The sequence below is a fragment of the Podarcis liolepis genome (assembly GCF_965112155.1).
Source record: "Podarcis liolepis genome assembly, chromosome: 6".
NCBI lineage: Eukaryota > Metazoa > Chordata > Lepidosauria > Squamata > Lacertidae > Podarcis > Podarcis liolepis.
Window position 1 is genome coordinate 58,671,835 of NC_139559.1, and position 15,619 is coordinate 58,687,453.

Sequence of the window (15,619 nt, forward strand, 5' to 3'; positions counted from 1 at the left end):
ACCATCTTCAGGTCAACACAAATAAACCACTTATGCTGATCATAGCCAATTTTCTCCAGCACATACTTCACCACTTCATAGTTCTCCTTCAGTGTACTCGAGTGAGCCAGGGGTATAGAGGCAAACTGGTTGCCGTTGTGTAGCAGAACACATTTCAGTGATCGCTTGCTGCTGTCAATGAACAGTCTCCAATCTTTGGGTTCGTACTGTGGCACTCCAAGCTTGAGCAGAAGCTGTGCAATATCTGCAAAGTACACCAAGTCTTTCTCTTCCGAGAAAAAATGGAGGTACTCTTGATGCCTGTTGCGCAAGAAGCTGATGCAAGCACCGTCAGAGAGGAGGTTTTTTCCCTTCAATCTGGATGCCAACAGTTCAGCAGAATCCTTTGACAAGCTGAGGTCGCGAACTAGATCATTCAACTCCTTTTGGGAAAATGGATGTGGAGCATCATCTTCAAGAACCACTTCTTCTTCTTCATGTCCTTCAACACTGGAGGCATCTTCGTCACTAATGTCAGGAAGTTCTCCGAAGATAGGCACTGGAATTTCATCACAATGAGCTACAGGACGACGTGCTGATTGAAGATCAGGATACTTCGTGGGGACGCTGCCCCATTAACTTAGTTTTGATCCTCCAACTTTATGCTTTGCTGGACCAATTTATGGAAGATTTCGAGGTTTTATGACTTCAAACTGATCCCTTTTTGACAATCACCTAGAACTATCGGACCTGAATACTTCTTGTCATTAAAATAATCATTTCCAATCAAACCAATTATTTGACAAGGCATTTTACCCCCACCAACTTCTTCTAAAATGCTCCACACAAGCGTACATGTGAACAAAAACGTAAAAAAAGACATGTGGCCATAGCTCAAAAACTTGACCTGACTGAGCAAAACCAATGTGATTTTTGGATTCAGCGCATCAGATTCATCCTAAATCAGCTGAGAAAATGCAGACAACAAATTTGTTGTTGACCAGTGTTATCTGTTGAGTATTGGCAAGCATTTGACATTATCAGCTGCCCTTTCGTCTCTCCAAATGCCAGAATTGGGGGCTGACAACTTTTCAGTACAGACACAGTTCTGGGCACCAGGCAGTTTTATAGTCATATGCACATGAAGCCAGCTAGTAAATCAAGGAAAATTACTTTGTTTTCAGGATAAAGGGCAGCTGTTGATTTAAATTAAGACTACATACCGTGAATTCTCTTTTAAGTGTGAATTTTTCATTTTGAATTTTCCTTTCTTGAAAAATTTCCCAAGTCCCTTTAATTTTTCTTTGACATCACTAGGTAAAGAAAAGGATAAAAACATAAGATTAAATCCAGAACTGGGAAGTTATGCACATTCATCCTTTATCACCATTTATGAATGTGAAGTTGATTGGCAATAAGGTAAAGACTAGCAAAAGGCAGTTATTCTGATCATGGCAGATTCATAATTAATGTCTGGAATTCAATACCACAATATGTAGTCATTTATACTAACTTAAGAGGTATTTGAAAGGGGTTAGACAAATCCATGGTATAGAGGTCTAAATGGAACATGGGTGTTCTGAGGGACTACTAAATACTATTTATTTATTTAAATTTGTAATTTTCCTTTTCACCAATGGTGTTCAAAAGTGAAAATTCAGAGGTCTTCCCCTTCATAGTGTATGAAAACCTACTTAAACTGCCAGTTCTGAGGTAAAAGACAGGAAACAAAGCACTCACTCTGACTTGGTTGAACTATAGCCTTCACTTCGAACATCCTCATAGGTTTCTTCACAGGCATACTCTGAAACTTGATAGACATTTAGATCTCTTTAATAACACAATTCCCAGCAGTGAATTATTATCTGAACAGAAAGTCAAATGCTTGGAGATGTTAAGGGATGTAGCAACGAAGTTTAATGTACAACAGACCTTTTATTATGCCTTATTAACATAGCACAAGCATTTCTTTTAAGCCTTAAGGAGTAACCCCCTCTGCAATCCAAACTTGGTGGCCAGCCACCGCTGCATCCACATTACTACTACAGTACTATAGACGGCAACAATTTTCTGCATGTCCAACTGATACGCAATTGCCGATTTGCAGGTCCTTTGGGGCCTGGGAGAGGGCAGAATGGGGGTGGGGAGAGCAGAATAGGGGGGCTTATGTGGGGGGACACCTGTGCAAAATGGTTGCTGCCTGTATGGTGCTCAAGCTGGCCAGGGCAGATGGAAGGCAAGAAAAATGCCTCTTCCCTGCACCAGCTCCCCAACTGGTAAAGGAAAGACACCTGGATCAGACCTGTTGCCATCACATGATGGCACAGGGACATCTCTGTTCCAACAGTGCCTAGCTCCATCCTCTCCCCTGAAATGCCCTGTTTGGGCATGGGGGTGGAGTCCACTATCTACCACCTGTGGTAGCTTCTGCCTGCCTACTCTTTGGGTATGGAGAAGTGGGGCCCTCAGAAGCAGAGCAGTGACAGAGCAGGGCTGGATGGAGGGATACCTCTGCCTCATCCAAACCCCTTCCAGCATGGCAGATTGGTGTGTGTGTGTATGGATTGCCTTGTAAATTGTTGTGAAGGAGAAGGAAGGGTCAAGTGAATTTCAAATTCAGCACATCTTTCAAGGGGAATAACCAACAGGACTACTTCCACATAAAAGAAAGGAACTATTGGAAGGTCAATAAGCATTGAATTATTCAACCTATAAACCTCTACATGAGGACATGTTAAATGAGCTATACCTATATGGTGCTTTAACTAGTGTCTTTAAAATACCAACTTATTTTAATAAGTTTTGCTAATACTATACAGCCCATATACTCCCAGAGCAAAAAGAGAGAAGTCTATAAAATAACTGAACCAGAAGACCAGATTAGAAACTAGCACTTTCCCCTCAACTAAACCTCAACATAAAGACACATTTAAAAAACAGGGATAACTATGACTTCCACCATCACACACAGAATGGCTGCTGTTAAGTATTATTGTGGGCTAATCAGTCTCTCATAAAAGGGCCATTTTTGTCCCTGACAGTACGATTATAACCCCTGAACATTTTAAATGCAGTTGCTTCAAATATAGTTAAGCAGGCAAATTGAATCTGCTCACTCACAAGGGGTTTGGCTCATGCATAGTTGGAGATAGTTAGCCACTAACTTTAAGCCCCATTGATTTCAGTGGGCCTGTTCAAAGTATGATAATAACTGACCCAAAGTCACTCAGTAAAATTTTGTGATGGATCCATACGATCACTTGGCCTAACTTAGGAAAGCAAGGGTAGGGGGTATGCTGCCTTAAGCTCTTTCAGTAAAAAACTGTAGTAATACAAAAAGCTATATAATAAAGGTCCCATCAAAATAACGGTGAACAAGAACCTCTCAAATCACTGAACATGTGCATAAACAGATTAAGAAAACATTGAAGACAGCCCCAAAGGGATCTGGCAGAATGTAGTGTGCATCCTATTAGCGGGAACTAGACATGCTCGGAAGTCACATCATAACAACTCCATACAGCATGGATGCAGAACTTGTGTCCTCCTAGATGTTGCTGGATTAAACTCCCATGAGCCGTAGCCAGCATAGCTGATAGTCAGGAATAGTGGGAGTTGTAGTCCCAGCAACATCTGGAGGGCTACAAGGCCCTTGTTCCTGCCATGCAGCCTCAAGAGATTTAATGGATGGAGAAGAAAGCGTTATTTCTGATTCCTAGAAGGTTTTACCCTGTACAATAAGAAAATAGACTGAACACCAATTCCTATTTTGTACATTACTCATCAACCAGAGGTTATCAGGAGACCACAAATTTGGACTGGCAAAGGTGTTCTGAACTAGGATTATAATGCTTTTAAAAAAGCATTCTATACATGCTATTTCCACCTATCTATTATAACCCTTGTTATACTTGTTTAATAACTTTATTTTTTTTAAAGAAAAAGGATAGTGTTACTTTCACACTTACAGGTATCTGAAGTCAGTGAGCTGTGGGCATCAGAAGTTTGACTGCAACAGAAACAATTTTAAAAAGAGTTGTGATGAATATGTGCTTCAGATTTCGAAAGACATTTCCAAAACTTACATCTACACCTGGACACTCTGTTAGTACTCACAGTTCTCTCTGTATTCCTTCCACGTCATCATACACTTCCTCATGAACTTGCACCACTTTGGGAGTCCATGGAGCCAGACTTGAATTCTCTTCATCTGTTTTCAAGGCTTCCAGGCACACATAATCATCTGAAACTAGAGCAAAATTCCTGCTTACAAGCTTTCCCGAGCCTATACAAAATTGATGCATTACCTAAACTTCTTAATGCTGCAATCGCAAAGCAGAATCCTACGTTTCTCAGGTAGGACTATCATGAGTGTATCAACCTCTCCACGCATGCCTCCTCAAAAATCTACAGCCAACCAACATTCTCAGTCCTTACTGCCTGCTATGCTTCCAGCCTTCTTAGGACTCAATAGTGCTTGAGAAGCTACAGCATACTGATGTTTAACAACATCCAGTTTTGTATCTCATTTCTCTCCTAAGGTTTGACCATAATGTTACAGTAGCTAATCAAAAGGGTGACTTTGGGTGGGATCTGTGGTAACAACAAAAGCACAACCTTGAGGATGGATGTGTAGAGCAGTGGTTCCCAACCTAGGAGACACTGGCCACTGGGAAGGGATGTGGAGCTACCCAAGGGGTCCGTCCACAAAGAATGTTCCTCTAAACGGCTCGATCATTTCCTCTGCTGTCCTCTTCTGCTTCACATCTCTAGGAGCGCTGTGTTATCGCTGAGGCATTTATGACCATTGGCAAGCACAAGATTGCCACTGAGTGCAATGTTTCCCTGCTGTTATTTCTTGGTTGGCAATGTTTCCCTGCTGTTATTTCTTGGTTGGTAGTTAGTGTGAGGTGCATTTAAAAGAACAAGTGGTGGCAAGGCATGGAAACAGCAAGTTTTGACCTTGCCCTCCATGCTTCTGCTGGTTTGTCTGCAGAGGTGTGTTGTGCCTAGGTTTTTCTGGACTTTGATACTGCATAGGGCTTATTGGCAGGAGGTAGAATACATGGCATGGTGGATTGAAGGCCCTTCATTGGATTTTAGCGGACTACATACTGTGGACCATTGATGGGCTTCATTCACCCTAATTACTGATTTCATTCGGGCGCCTGAGTTTTGGCATTATCAGGGAGTATTTCTAGTGTTCTGTGGGAATAAATTCTGTGGACGAGGGTTGCCTGATTTTTGGGTGGGGGACTGGATTAAGTAAGTTTTAGGGGCAGATCTTTGGAGGCTGTTTTAGGATTTGCTACTCATGCCCACTAGCTTATTTAAAAAATGCAAATAAATAAAATAATAAATATAAATAACAGATCATTAAATGAACTGTATATATAAATAGCTTTATTTACAGAGATTAGGGAATTCACTGGATTATACGAATGATGGTTCTGATTCTATACAGAATATGCTACATTTGTATCTATGAAAGTTTGCATTTTAATTCATTTGAGGATTACTTCAAATGGGTTGCATTTGAGTTCAGTTGGATATAAATAAATTTGTATTTAGTTGTAATTTGATTGATTAGTTGGGCTATCATTGGGTCTACTGAGGAAATGAATAAATTTCTATTTATAAATAAAAATATATGCCATACATTTAGCAATTGATTAATAGGGTTGATTGGTGGGTACATTGGGGAAATGAATGAATTTATAGTTATGAACAAGTTAATATTGAATACCTCTTAGAATTAATTGCTTGAATTGATTATTGGTGGGTTACATTGGGGGAATAAATAAATATTTTTTGCCACCTCCTTTGATTTTGGCACATTTACAAATTAATTGAAAAGCTTTATTGAGGTCATAATAGTTGTTTGCCATTATGTGTTTTTTCATTTAAAAGAGCCTAAAGTGGTGACAATTAGGATGGAGGGCATATTCAATACTTGCAAAGGTGGAGAACTACTGGGGCAGATAACACTCAACAAGAGGTCATTTATTATGAAAAGAAGGAAAAAGTGCATTCTTTAGTTTCCAAGTTTTTAATCCGGATATGTTGTTCTCTGGAAGACAGCAACTTGAAAAGAATAGAAATGATGATAACAAACTGGAAAAAAGGATATGTTTCATATTTTCCTTGAAAGGGAGCGAAACATAATTTAAAGCGTTTCCCCATTCATCTTCTTCAGGTAGACCCACATTTGGCCCTTGAGCATTCAAACCCTACCCACACCCACCCAAACTATTCCATTCTGTTTTCTCTCCGCTATCATACAAACCCTGCTGAGGCAGGCTAATGGCTTTCTGTGGGAGTCGCAAATGCATCTAACGGCTGGATTAAGCTTTAACACAGCAGTGTTTATACTTGGAAAAGATGTAACAGCATGAAACGAGCCCAGCTTCCAGCTCACAAACACTGTGGCGAGGCTCTTTTATATTTGAAAGCAGAACAGGTTACATTAGGGAAGCTGTCAGAGAAGATTCACAAACAGCACACGTGTCATCACAACATTTAAAGGCAGCACCAACTTTTTGCCAAGAGAATCCGCATGCATAAGAGAGAGGGGGCTCATTGTTTGAGTGACAAGACAAGCTCAGACTAAAGTCATTGCACAGCAGGACTGGAATAATTTAGAAAACAAGGTCTTGTTCTATTCTTAGCTGATCAGACAAACCTGATTGGGGGGGGGGGAATTACAGCCATGTACCCCATTTATCTATTTAATACAAGTTCTGGGTTCTTCTCCAACTGTTCTCATGGAAAAAATATATATCGCACCTTATGGAGCAATTAAAGCATGAATTATCTAGCTGTGATTGTTAGAACAACCCCATAAGACAAAACCAGAATCATCATCTCCATATTTCCCAGGGGGGTGTAACTGCACAGTGTAAACCGTACTGTACTCAGATTAAATTAAAGTAGTAGCAAAAAGTAACTCACCGTTTCCATCTTTTGCCAGCTGTACCCTAGCGAAAGATGGTGCTGTCTCCTCTTGAAGTATGCCCTTCTCACCTCTATATTCTCCAGTGATTTTTGGTTTAGCGAGCATAGCTCCTGGGGCACAAATCTAACAGTAAACATTGTGAAACAGGTTATAGCCTTTTCAAGACATTCCTTCCCTGGTTCTTGTTATATCAAACAATGACGTGACAGTCATTATCTGTGCATGTTTGCATCCCACCTTTCTTCCAGCTTGGAAATCAAGGCTGTGAGAAGGTTTGAGAAATCATCTGGTGGTGGTGGTTGCTCTACAGACCAACATAAAGGGAATATGGAAAAGGTTGGGGTCCACTATGGTTATTCCTGAGCTAATGAAAGATCACCAGCATTTCCACTGACTAATTTTTAAGAGTCATACTTGATGTTTGCTATGCACATGTACTTTAAGGCCTAAAAGAGTAGCACCACCACAGGGTATTCCCTTATGTGCTTCTATTTAAATATACCTTGGCTGATTCTTTAGCTTGTTGGCGTTTTGTCGTTTCATGATTCCAGGGTGGTCCTCTCTCTTCTGTATCCTCTGTTTTAGAGCTGAAATTTCAACATATATTGTAACTCATGCCACAATATTATAAATATAATATGGAGGTCTACATTAATATAGAGCCAAAATATATTTCAGTGGACATCTAAGGTAGCTTTAGAATAAGACTATACATATATCTTCAATCCTATTCACTACAATAGATATACATTCCTGTTTGGGAATTTTGTCTGGACTGCAAAATGGTGGGAATGATCAAGAGTCATACATATTCCCTAGAGCAGCTGTGTATTGGAGTTTACATTTATCTTGCAACTTTCAAAACAATCCATATACAGTGGTACCTCAGGTTAAGTACTTAATTCGTTCTGGAGGACCGTTCTTAACCTGAAACTGTTCTTAACCTGAAGCACCACTTTAGCTAATGGGGCTCTCCTGCTGCGGCTGCGCCGCTGGAACACAATTTCTGTTCTCATCCTGAAGCAAAGTTCTTAACCTGAGGTACTATATCTGGATTAGCGGAGTATGTAACCTGAAGTGTATGTAACCTGAAGCGTCTGCAACCTGAAGCGTCTGTAACCCGAGGTACCACTATAGTTTGTTTGAACTGCGGTGCTGTCTTATCACCTGCTATTCGGCTAATACCCCACTGGGCCTTCTTGTGGCAGCTACTCCTTTTCCTGTTGGCCCTTGCTCACATGTACACACCTCCTTCAGTGACCTGTCAAAGCCACCACTGTCTTTTCCTCACAAAGGCATTGGCCACTGAAACACCCAGGTTAAGTTGCTATAGAATGCCATTTTTCTAGTGTTTCAGCTGTAAAAATTAGGATTGATAAAAACAGGTGGTAATGAGTTGAATCACAAAAATATATGAAAATGCAAAGTCTGATGAGTAATCAAGTGGACTAACTCTGTAACGTGTTCCACAGTAGTTTCATTCTGCTTTGTCCATTATTAGGAGACAAAACTAATTGACAGTTCAATAAGGTTGTATGCCCATCATTATGTAGCATAGCCATGTTCTAGGCTGGGGTAGGCAACCCCATGGGGGTCATTTAACCTGCCCACGAGCTGCCCCCGAACCAAGCTACCCGCTTAGTGAGTCCCCACGCACTGCACTAAACCAGCGCAGCATGGCATGGGGACGGAAATCGTGTCTGTGCATGCTCAGACTCCGGAAATCGTGTCTGCGCAGACGCCAGAAATCGCGGTGATGCGTGCTCACACATGGTCCGGCCCACAGAGGGATCTCCGCTGGAGTGAACCAGCCCTGGCAAGGTCAACCTTGCCAACCCCTGTTCTAGGCTATATGCTCTAGCACTGAAATTGCAGCATCTCATAGAGGGCAAAAACAGAAACTTTTGCCTACAGGAGGTTTGCTCCCTCATGCTGTTAACCAGTGTATTTTGACTCACAGAACCTATTTTAATTTATAATACTCCAGATTTGCATTAGGTGAACTAGTTCTTTGACAGAATGAGGGTGAAATCTATTCAGAGTTTTCCAACAAACTCAGAAGATACCTGTAGATTACTCCTTTGATCTGCCTCCCTCATGGCAACACTCCCTCATGGCAACAGATTTTATCAGGGGCTCAGCAATACAGTATGCTTCTAAATGTCCCCAGCAACATCTGCCACACACCCAAAAAGGAACCAGCAAGCCCATCACCATCAGTGGACGCAGTCAAGCCAGTTCTGCCTTTGTTGATCTCACTTATGTCTATTGCTGACAGTCAAGTTCACTTGTTCAAAAGTGATGGAAATTAATGAGCGATAGTCAACCAAGTTTTACTCAGAGTAGGTGAACTGAAATTAATGGATCTAACTTAGCCATGTTAATCAATGTCAATGTTGCTACTCTAATTAAAACTTGCCTGAATACCACCAAATGTGCTTAAATTTGGGAGGATCATTTTTACAGTGATTTGGCACCACTGTTATTTTTGTGCCATGCAAGTATGTCTAGAGCAGATTACCAAACATTCCAAAAGGAAAGATGTAGTAGTCATAGGGCCCTGATATCTATTGATTTCTATTGATCTATTGATCAGCTACCCTGCTGTCTATTGAAACTCAAACTTTGCCAAGAATATAATGTCCAACAAATTCCTTAATAGCCTCACTGACAATATCATTTCACAGAAGGTAGAAAAAGCAACAAGGGGACCACCTCTCTTGGATCTGGTCCTCACCAACAGGGAGGAACTGATTGATGGTGAAACTACAGGGAACCTTGGGAGGAAATTATAATGATCTCTTGGGTTTCATTATACACAGATAAGAGAAAGTTGAATGTAATTGGACATGCACTATGGACTTTAAGAAGGCTGATTTCAAAAAGCTTAAGTAACTACGGATCGAAGTCCCATGGTCCCATGCTCAAAGAGAAGGAGTCCAAAATGGATGGGAAATTCTTAAAGGTGAAATACTGAAGGCACAAGGGCCTTCAAAATTCCAACAAGAAAGAAAAATGAGAGACACCTAAAGCAACATGTGGCTGCATAAGGAGCATCCAGATGAGCTGAGATGTAAGAAAGGAATGTATAAGAAATGGAAGAAAGGGAAAACCATGAAGGAAGAGTATACATAAGTAGCCAACAGTTGCCGGGAGATGGTTGGCAGACCAAAGCTCAGAATGGCTTGTAAAAGAAGTTAAAAATAATAATAATGGTTTCTTTGGCTAGATTTGAAACAAGAGAAAGAACACGCAGTGCCCAACCTAGAGGTAACTGAATAAATGATGCAAGGAGGGAGCTGCAGCCCAAGATATGAAAGGAGGTGGTTAGGGAACACCTAGCTCCTTTAAATTCAAATCTCCAGGGCCTGATGGGTACTAAAGGGTATCCAAGGGTACTAAAGGAGCCTGTGGGTGTAATCTCAAGCCTCTGTCTATAATCTTTGAGAATTCTTGGAGAACAGGTGAGATCCTTAAAGACTGGAGGCAGGCAAATATTGTCCCCTTCTTCAAAAAGGAGGAAAAAGAAGACCCAGGTAACTACTGACCGGAGAGCTTGACACTGATTCCAGTAAAGGTCCTAGAACAGTTGGTCTGTGAGCACTTAGAAAAGGATAATTTGAATGCTATGACCCAGGCTTCCTGTTTCTGCCTGTGCCAGGAATGGAGGTCTTCCTTGACATCTCAGGGAGCTACAGACAGAGATAAACAAAGAATGATGGGGGGAACTCATTCTTTGAATTCCTCTCTAGGTGGATTGCCCTGCAGTCTGGCACTCCCTATGGAATGCGAGGGCAGGCAAAGGCACTGGGTGCATGGAGCACTCTGACTGCCGTGACTCCCCCCCCCCAATCCGTTCCTGGAAACAGAGGATATCCTGCTAATTGGGCTTTAATTGGAGTAAAGTACAGGCGCGTGCTAGGAGCAATGAGATGACAAACTGCAGAACATTTTGGCTGCAAGGATTTAAAGGCTGGAATTGAGATAAGGTTTCATTCAGTGCCAGAGACAGTGGGGGGAGGGGACTCCATGGTTCTTTCTTCAAAGTTTTTCTTCTTCATTTCTGATTTGGCAACCCTCTTTGGAATGCAACATTAAAATATAATACAAAATGTGAGATTGAAAGGAACTGAATTAATATCATGGAATTTAGCATCAAACTTGAACTGCGTGTATGAGTGGAATGGAGAGAGAGAGAAAGGGAGGGAAGTTTCACTCTTTGAAAGGACTATGTTGGAATATAGAAAGAAAACACCCCTACTCTCCATTATTTTCAAAGGAAAGTGAAGGAGACAGACAATTTTGAATGTATTCTAACTGGAAGGATAACTGGCTATAAATGTTCAGCTGAAAGAAGGAAAGGAGTCTGCCAGCTGCAAGATCAGAGGTTTCCATATTAATCATTGGAGTTTGGAATCAGACCACTCTTCCTAGGTTGAAAAAAATGGCGAGGACAGTTTATTTGTTGGAACAGAGGGATCTCTAACAAGCTCTTGAATCATGGGATGAAGTGACACAGAGGCTTTTGGAAAACTGAGATAACTGCTTCCCCCGAGTCATGATGGGAAATATCAACAGTTGGAAGAATGAAGGACACAGCACCATATATGGTTGGGACAACATCACGGGGTGGGGGTGGGGAATACCACACACAGGAAAGAACAATGATTACAGACTGAGTAACTCACTTGAAACTTTATAAATTACTTAATAAATCAACATGAAGTGAAACCATAAGATTGTAGCTGTTGTATAAGGGATTATTATCTTGAAGGGGATGTAATGGAAATTATTAAGATTTTGGAACACAGAAAATAATAAAAAAGGAACCCATCAAATCTATCACATGAGGAGGCCACTTTAACTTAATTGTATAATTCAGTATATAAATAATTGGTTTTAATAATTGTATTAATTGGATAAAATTGGCATTGTTATAATGAGGCTGTTATTGGAATGATATTGTAAAATCAATAAAAATACTTACAAAAAATTATGATTACTATGACCCAGCACGTGTTTCTCAAAAACAAGTCATACCAGACAAATCTCTTTTTTTTAATGGAGTTACAAGCTTGGTGGATCAGGGGAATGCTGTGGACATAGCGTATCTTGATTTCAGTAAGGCTTTTGACAAAGTTCCCCAGGATACTCTTGCAGAGAAGCTGGAAAAAAGTGACAGACGGGGTGCTGCAAGGTTCTGTCCTGGGCCCATTGTTGTTCAACATCTTAATAAACAAATTGGATGAAGGAATTCAGGGGATGCTCATCAAATTTTCAGATGACACCAAACTGGGAGGGGTAACAAATGCCACTGAAGACAGAATCGGCATTCAAGATGACCTTAACAGATCGGAGAACTGGACCAAACTAATAAAATGAATTTCAATATATACGGATGTAAGGTAGTGCACTTAGGCATCAAGAACCAGCTGTACAAATGTAAAATGAGGGACAGCTGGATTGCTAGTAGTACATGGAAAAAGGATCTAGAGAGGGTCTTAGCTTAACATGAGTCAACAGTGTGATGCAACAGCAAAAAAAACCCCTAACGTTGCTCTGGGCTGCATGAACAGAAGCATAGTGTCCAGATCAAGGGGAGTACTAGTCCTACTCTATTCTGCCTTGGTCAGACCACACCTGGAGTACTATGTTTAGTTCTGGGTGCTACAATATAAGAAGGCTATTGACAAGCTGGAACACGTGCAGAGGAGGGCAACCTTATGAGGAACGGTTGAGGGAGTTGGGTATGTTTAGCCTGGTAAAGAGACGACCAAGAGGAGATATGATAGCCATCTTCAAATATCTAAAGGGCTGTCACGTGGAAGATGGAGCAAGCTTGTTTTCTCCCGCTCCGGAGGATAGGACTTGAACCAATGGATTCAAGGTACAAAATACAAGATTCTGATTAAACAACAGGAAGAACTTTCTGACAGTAAGAGCTGTTTGACAGTGGAACGCCCCCCCACCCTTGAAGGTGGTGGACTCTCATTCTTTGGAAGTTTTTAAGCAGAGGTTGGATGGCCATCTGTCAGGGGTGCTTTAGTTGAAATTCCTGCATTCCAGGGGGCTGAACTAAATGACCCCCAGGGTCCCTTCCAACTCCACAATTCTATGACTAGCACTACTTGGCACAGAGATCAGGAAAATGTTTAGATGGCTGGTCAAACAATAAAGGTACAATGGCTCCTGTCAGGAAATAAAAGATGAAATATAGTGTTACACCAAGGTCACAGTGTAGCTCCTTTACCTTCCTGGATACACTACAGAATGTTTGGTGGTATGTAGGCCTAGGTTCTAAATTCACACACATTAGAGATAGACCTTCCTTATTCCTTCAGCTTCAGTTTTAAGTCAAATAAATCAATAATTAAAATCCAGTTGCTCCGGGTATCTTACTTTAAGAAAGCAAGGGCAAAAATATAACATGAAACTCCAGAAAATACACTTACCTAGGTGTGGCAAGGAGAAAACTTTGTTTCTGTGCAAAACACAAAGAAGAGAACTTCAGCTTTCATAGCCTGAAAAGTCAGGTCAATCAGGCAACAATGCAGCGTTGTTTGTCTTGAAGCAACATGTTTACTCAAGAAATATCTTGATCTACGTCTGTTCTTTCACGTACTTAATATGAAACATGGCCAGAATCCAAAGACGACACGAAATTACAGTGTGTTTCCATGTGCGTACAGAGGTGTGCATGCCTGCCAATTTTCCCTTCTGGGCTAAGTCCCTGACAACAAACTGATGGGCATTCCAGAGGGTCTGCCACTCTGAAGGGTCTGCACAGAGGGAGGCAGTCAGCTGGTGAGAAATGCATGGCTGAAAAGCCCCCATGTGCAAGACAGTGTGTGGGCCTTTGGATCCCAGGCAGTGTTCTTCATTTACATAGATGAAGCATGTCACCAGGTCTCTTCGCAAAAGATTTAAAAAATGTCACAGGCAGCTTCAGCTCTGTACTAAACCTCCCACGTTGTGACTATGCCCATTTTAGTAGACTTGGTAATATGTTCACCTGTTGAAATGGGGGTGAAAAGGAGTGATGGCACATCAGTTGGTCAGTGTTATAAATAGTGTTCAGTATTATAGGACATTTGCATTTTTACATCAGATGCAACACCATGATTTGGAGCTATGTATATGAGCCCTGTGCTCACACACTCCCTACTTCCCCTCCCTTCATGTGCTCTGATTTTGTACATCACACTTACCATAGTTTGAGAATACATACCTGAATATTCTCATTTTTCCCAGCCTTGGAAGCTAGAGTAAATATTTTTGTAAAAATTAGTATGTTCCATCTTCATTTCATTTAATATTATTAAAGCCACTAATCATAATATGGAGTTTAAGCTGCAATGGTAGGTTACCCAACATTTCTCACCTGGGCTGCTATAAGCTATGGAACCATCCCACAATATAACTGCAGCCTAGTATACCAAAAGGCGTCCTAGCTTTATTTATTGTTAAATGACAGCTACACATGCAAGACTCCATGCATTATTTGTATAATTAGAGATATAGTTTATTGTCACGTGCATTCAAACCCTGATAATTATGCAAGTGAAGTGTTTGAGATTTTCCATACAGGTACAAAGATAAAAGGTTAAAAGGGGGGGAGGGGAAGAAAGCTAAAAAGACGGGTTAAAGGTTAACAAGCAAGGGATAAAGAACTGTGACACCAGTTACGCAAAAGCAAGAGACCAAAGACTTCCAGACAAAGCAGAGAGCCAGGAGTTTTTTGTTGTGTGAGGATAGCTAACTTTTCAAAGGTGGTTCACTGCAACACTAACCAAACTGGATGCTACACAACTTTCAGAAGACATCTGAAGGCAGCTATTGAAAAGTTGTTATTGTTTGATGTTTTATTATGTTTTTATGTAAGGTGGAAGCCGTCCATATGGGCAGGGTATTAATAAAATAATAACAAACAACAACAACAACAAACAGAAGCAATGACTTTTGAGTAACTTTAAATGGCATATGGCCACCACCGTTCAGAACCCAACTTGGCTCCTATTCAAAAGTGGCACTCCCTCCCACTCCTTAAAAGTATCTGGGAACTTGAAGAGGAAGATGGGGAATATCAGTGCAGGAAGGTCCAGCTGGTGCCTGACCTGGCCAGCCATCAGTACCAAGCCTGCCCACACAGCATGCATGGCATAAGCATACCAACTGTTAATAGACTTACGATGTGTAATTTCTTGAGCAGCATTGGTGGAACTCTCTGGCAGCTTCAGGTAGGACATTGTTTCTTCATAAGTGCCTAGTTCCTCTGTTTCAGGACTAAGAGAAATGAGGGGAAAGCATCATTATTTTGGAGACTCTCTTGGGGGAGATGAAAGGATTAAAATCTCTCTGAAGAGGTGCCTTCCTCAAAGAGTGACAGACTTTAAAGTTCCTATCCAGATACTGACCAGAACCATACAAGCTTAGCGAGAGGGGGGGGGAGGGAGGGAGGGAGGGAGAGAGAGAATATGTAACAACAGTGGATGACTGCCCTGTAAGTTCTGAAATATTAAGAACTGCATGCACAACACAGCAAAAACTTCTAAAACACGTATCTATTAAGAGACTGGGCCCTGGACCTTACTTACTGGCTGCCTATACAGCCCTGCATATGAAGACTAAACTTTGTTTGCCAGACATTTGGAGCACTGTTGGGACATAGAAAGGGGTAAGTGCAGC

General features: G+C 41.2%; 2 protein-coding genes across 6 annotated transcripts in view; one reads left to right on the top strand and one right to left on the bottom strand.

Annotated features, from left to right (window-relative positions):
• Positions 1-15,619, top strand: part of PRKAA2 (protein kinase AMP-activated catalytic subunit alpha 2) — a 66,419-nt gene that overhangs the window by 44,168 nt on the left and 6,632 nt on the right. The gene's annotated exons all lie outside the window — the stretch shown is intronic.
• Positions 1-15,619, bottom strand: part of FYB2 (FYN binding protein 2) — a 39,433-nt gene that overhangs the window by 11,869 nt on the left and 11,945 nt on the right. For all 5 annotated transcript variants that reach the window (XR_014527732.1, XM_083510293.1, XM_083510292.1 and 2 more), the window contains exons 5-13: positions 15,123-15,217; positions 14,163-14,194; positions 13,387-13,415; positions 7,437-7,521; positions 6,931-7,057; positions 4,096-4,228; positions 3,948-3,988; positions 1,720-1,789; positions 1,203-1,292 (exon numbers count right to left, since the gene is read on the bottom strand). Coding sequence is in view for 4 of the 5 variants with exons in the window: in XM_083510293.1 (XP_083366419.1) it covers positions 1,203-1,292; positions 1,720-1,789; positions 3,948-3,988; positions 4,096-4,228; positions 6,931-7,057; positions 7,437-7,521; positions 13,387-13,415; positions 14,163-14,194; positions 15,123-15,217 (702 nt within the window). In the remaining variant the exon portion in view is untranslated. The remainder of the gene's footprint in view (positions 1-1,202; positions 1,293-1,719; positions 1,790-3,947; positions 3,989-4,095; positions 4,229-6,930; positions 7,058-7,436; positions 7,522-13,386; positions 13,416-14,162; positions 14,195-15,122; positions 15,218-15,619) is intronic.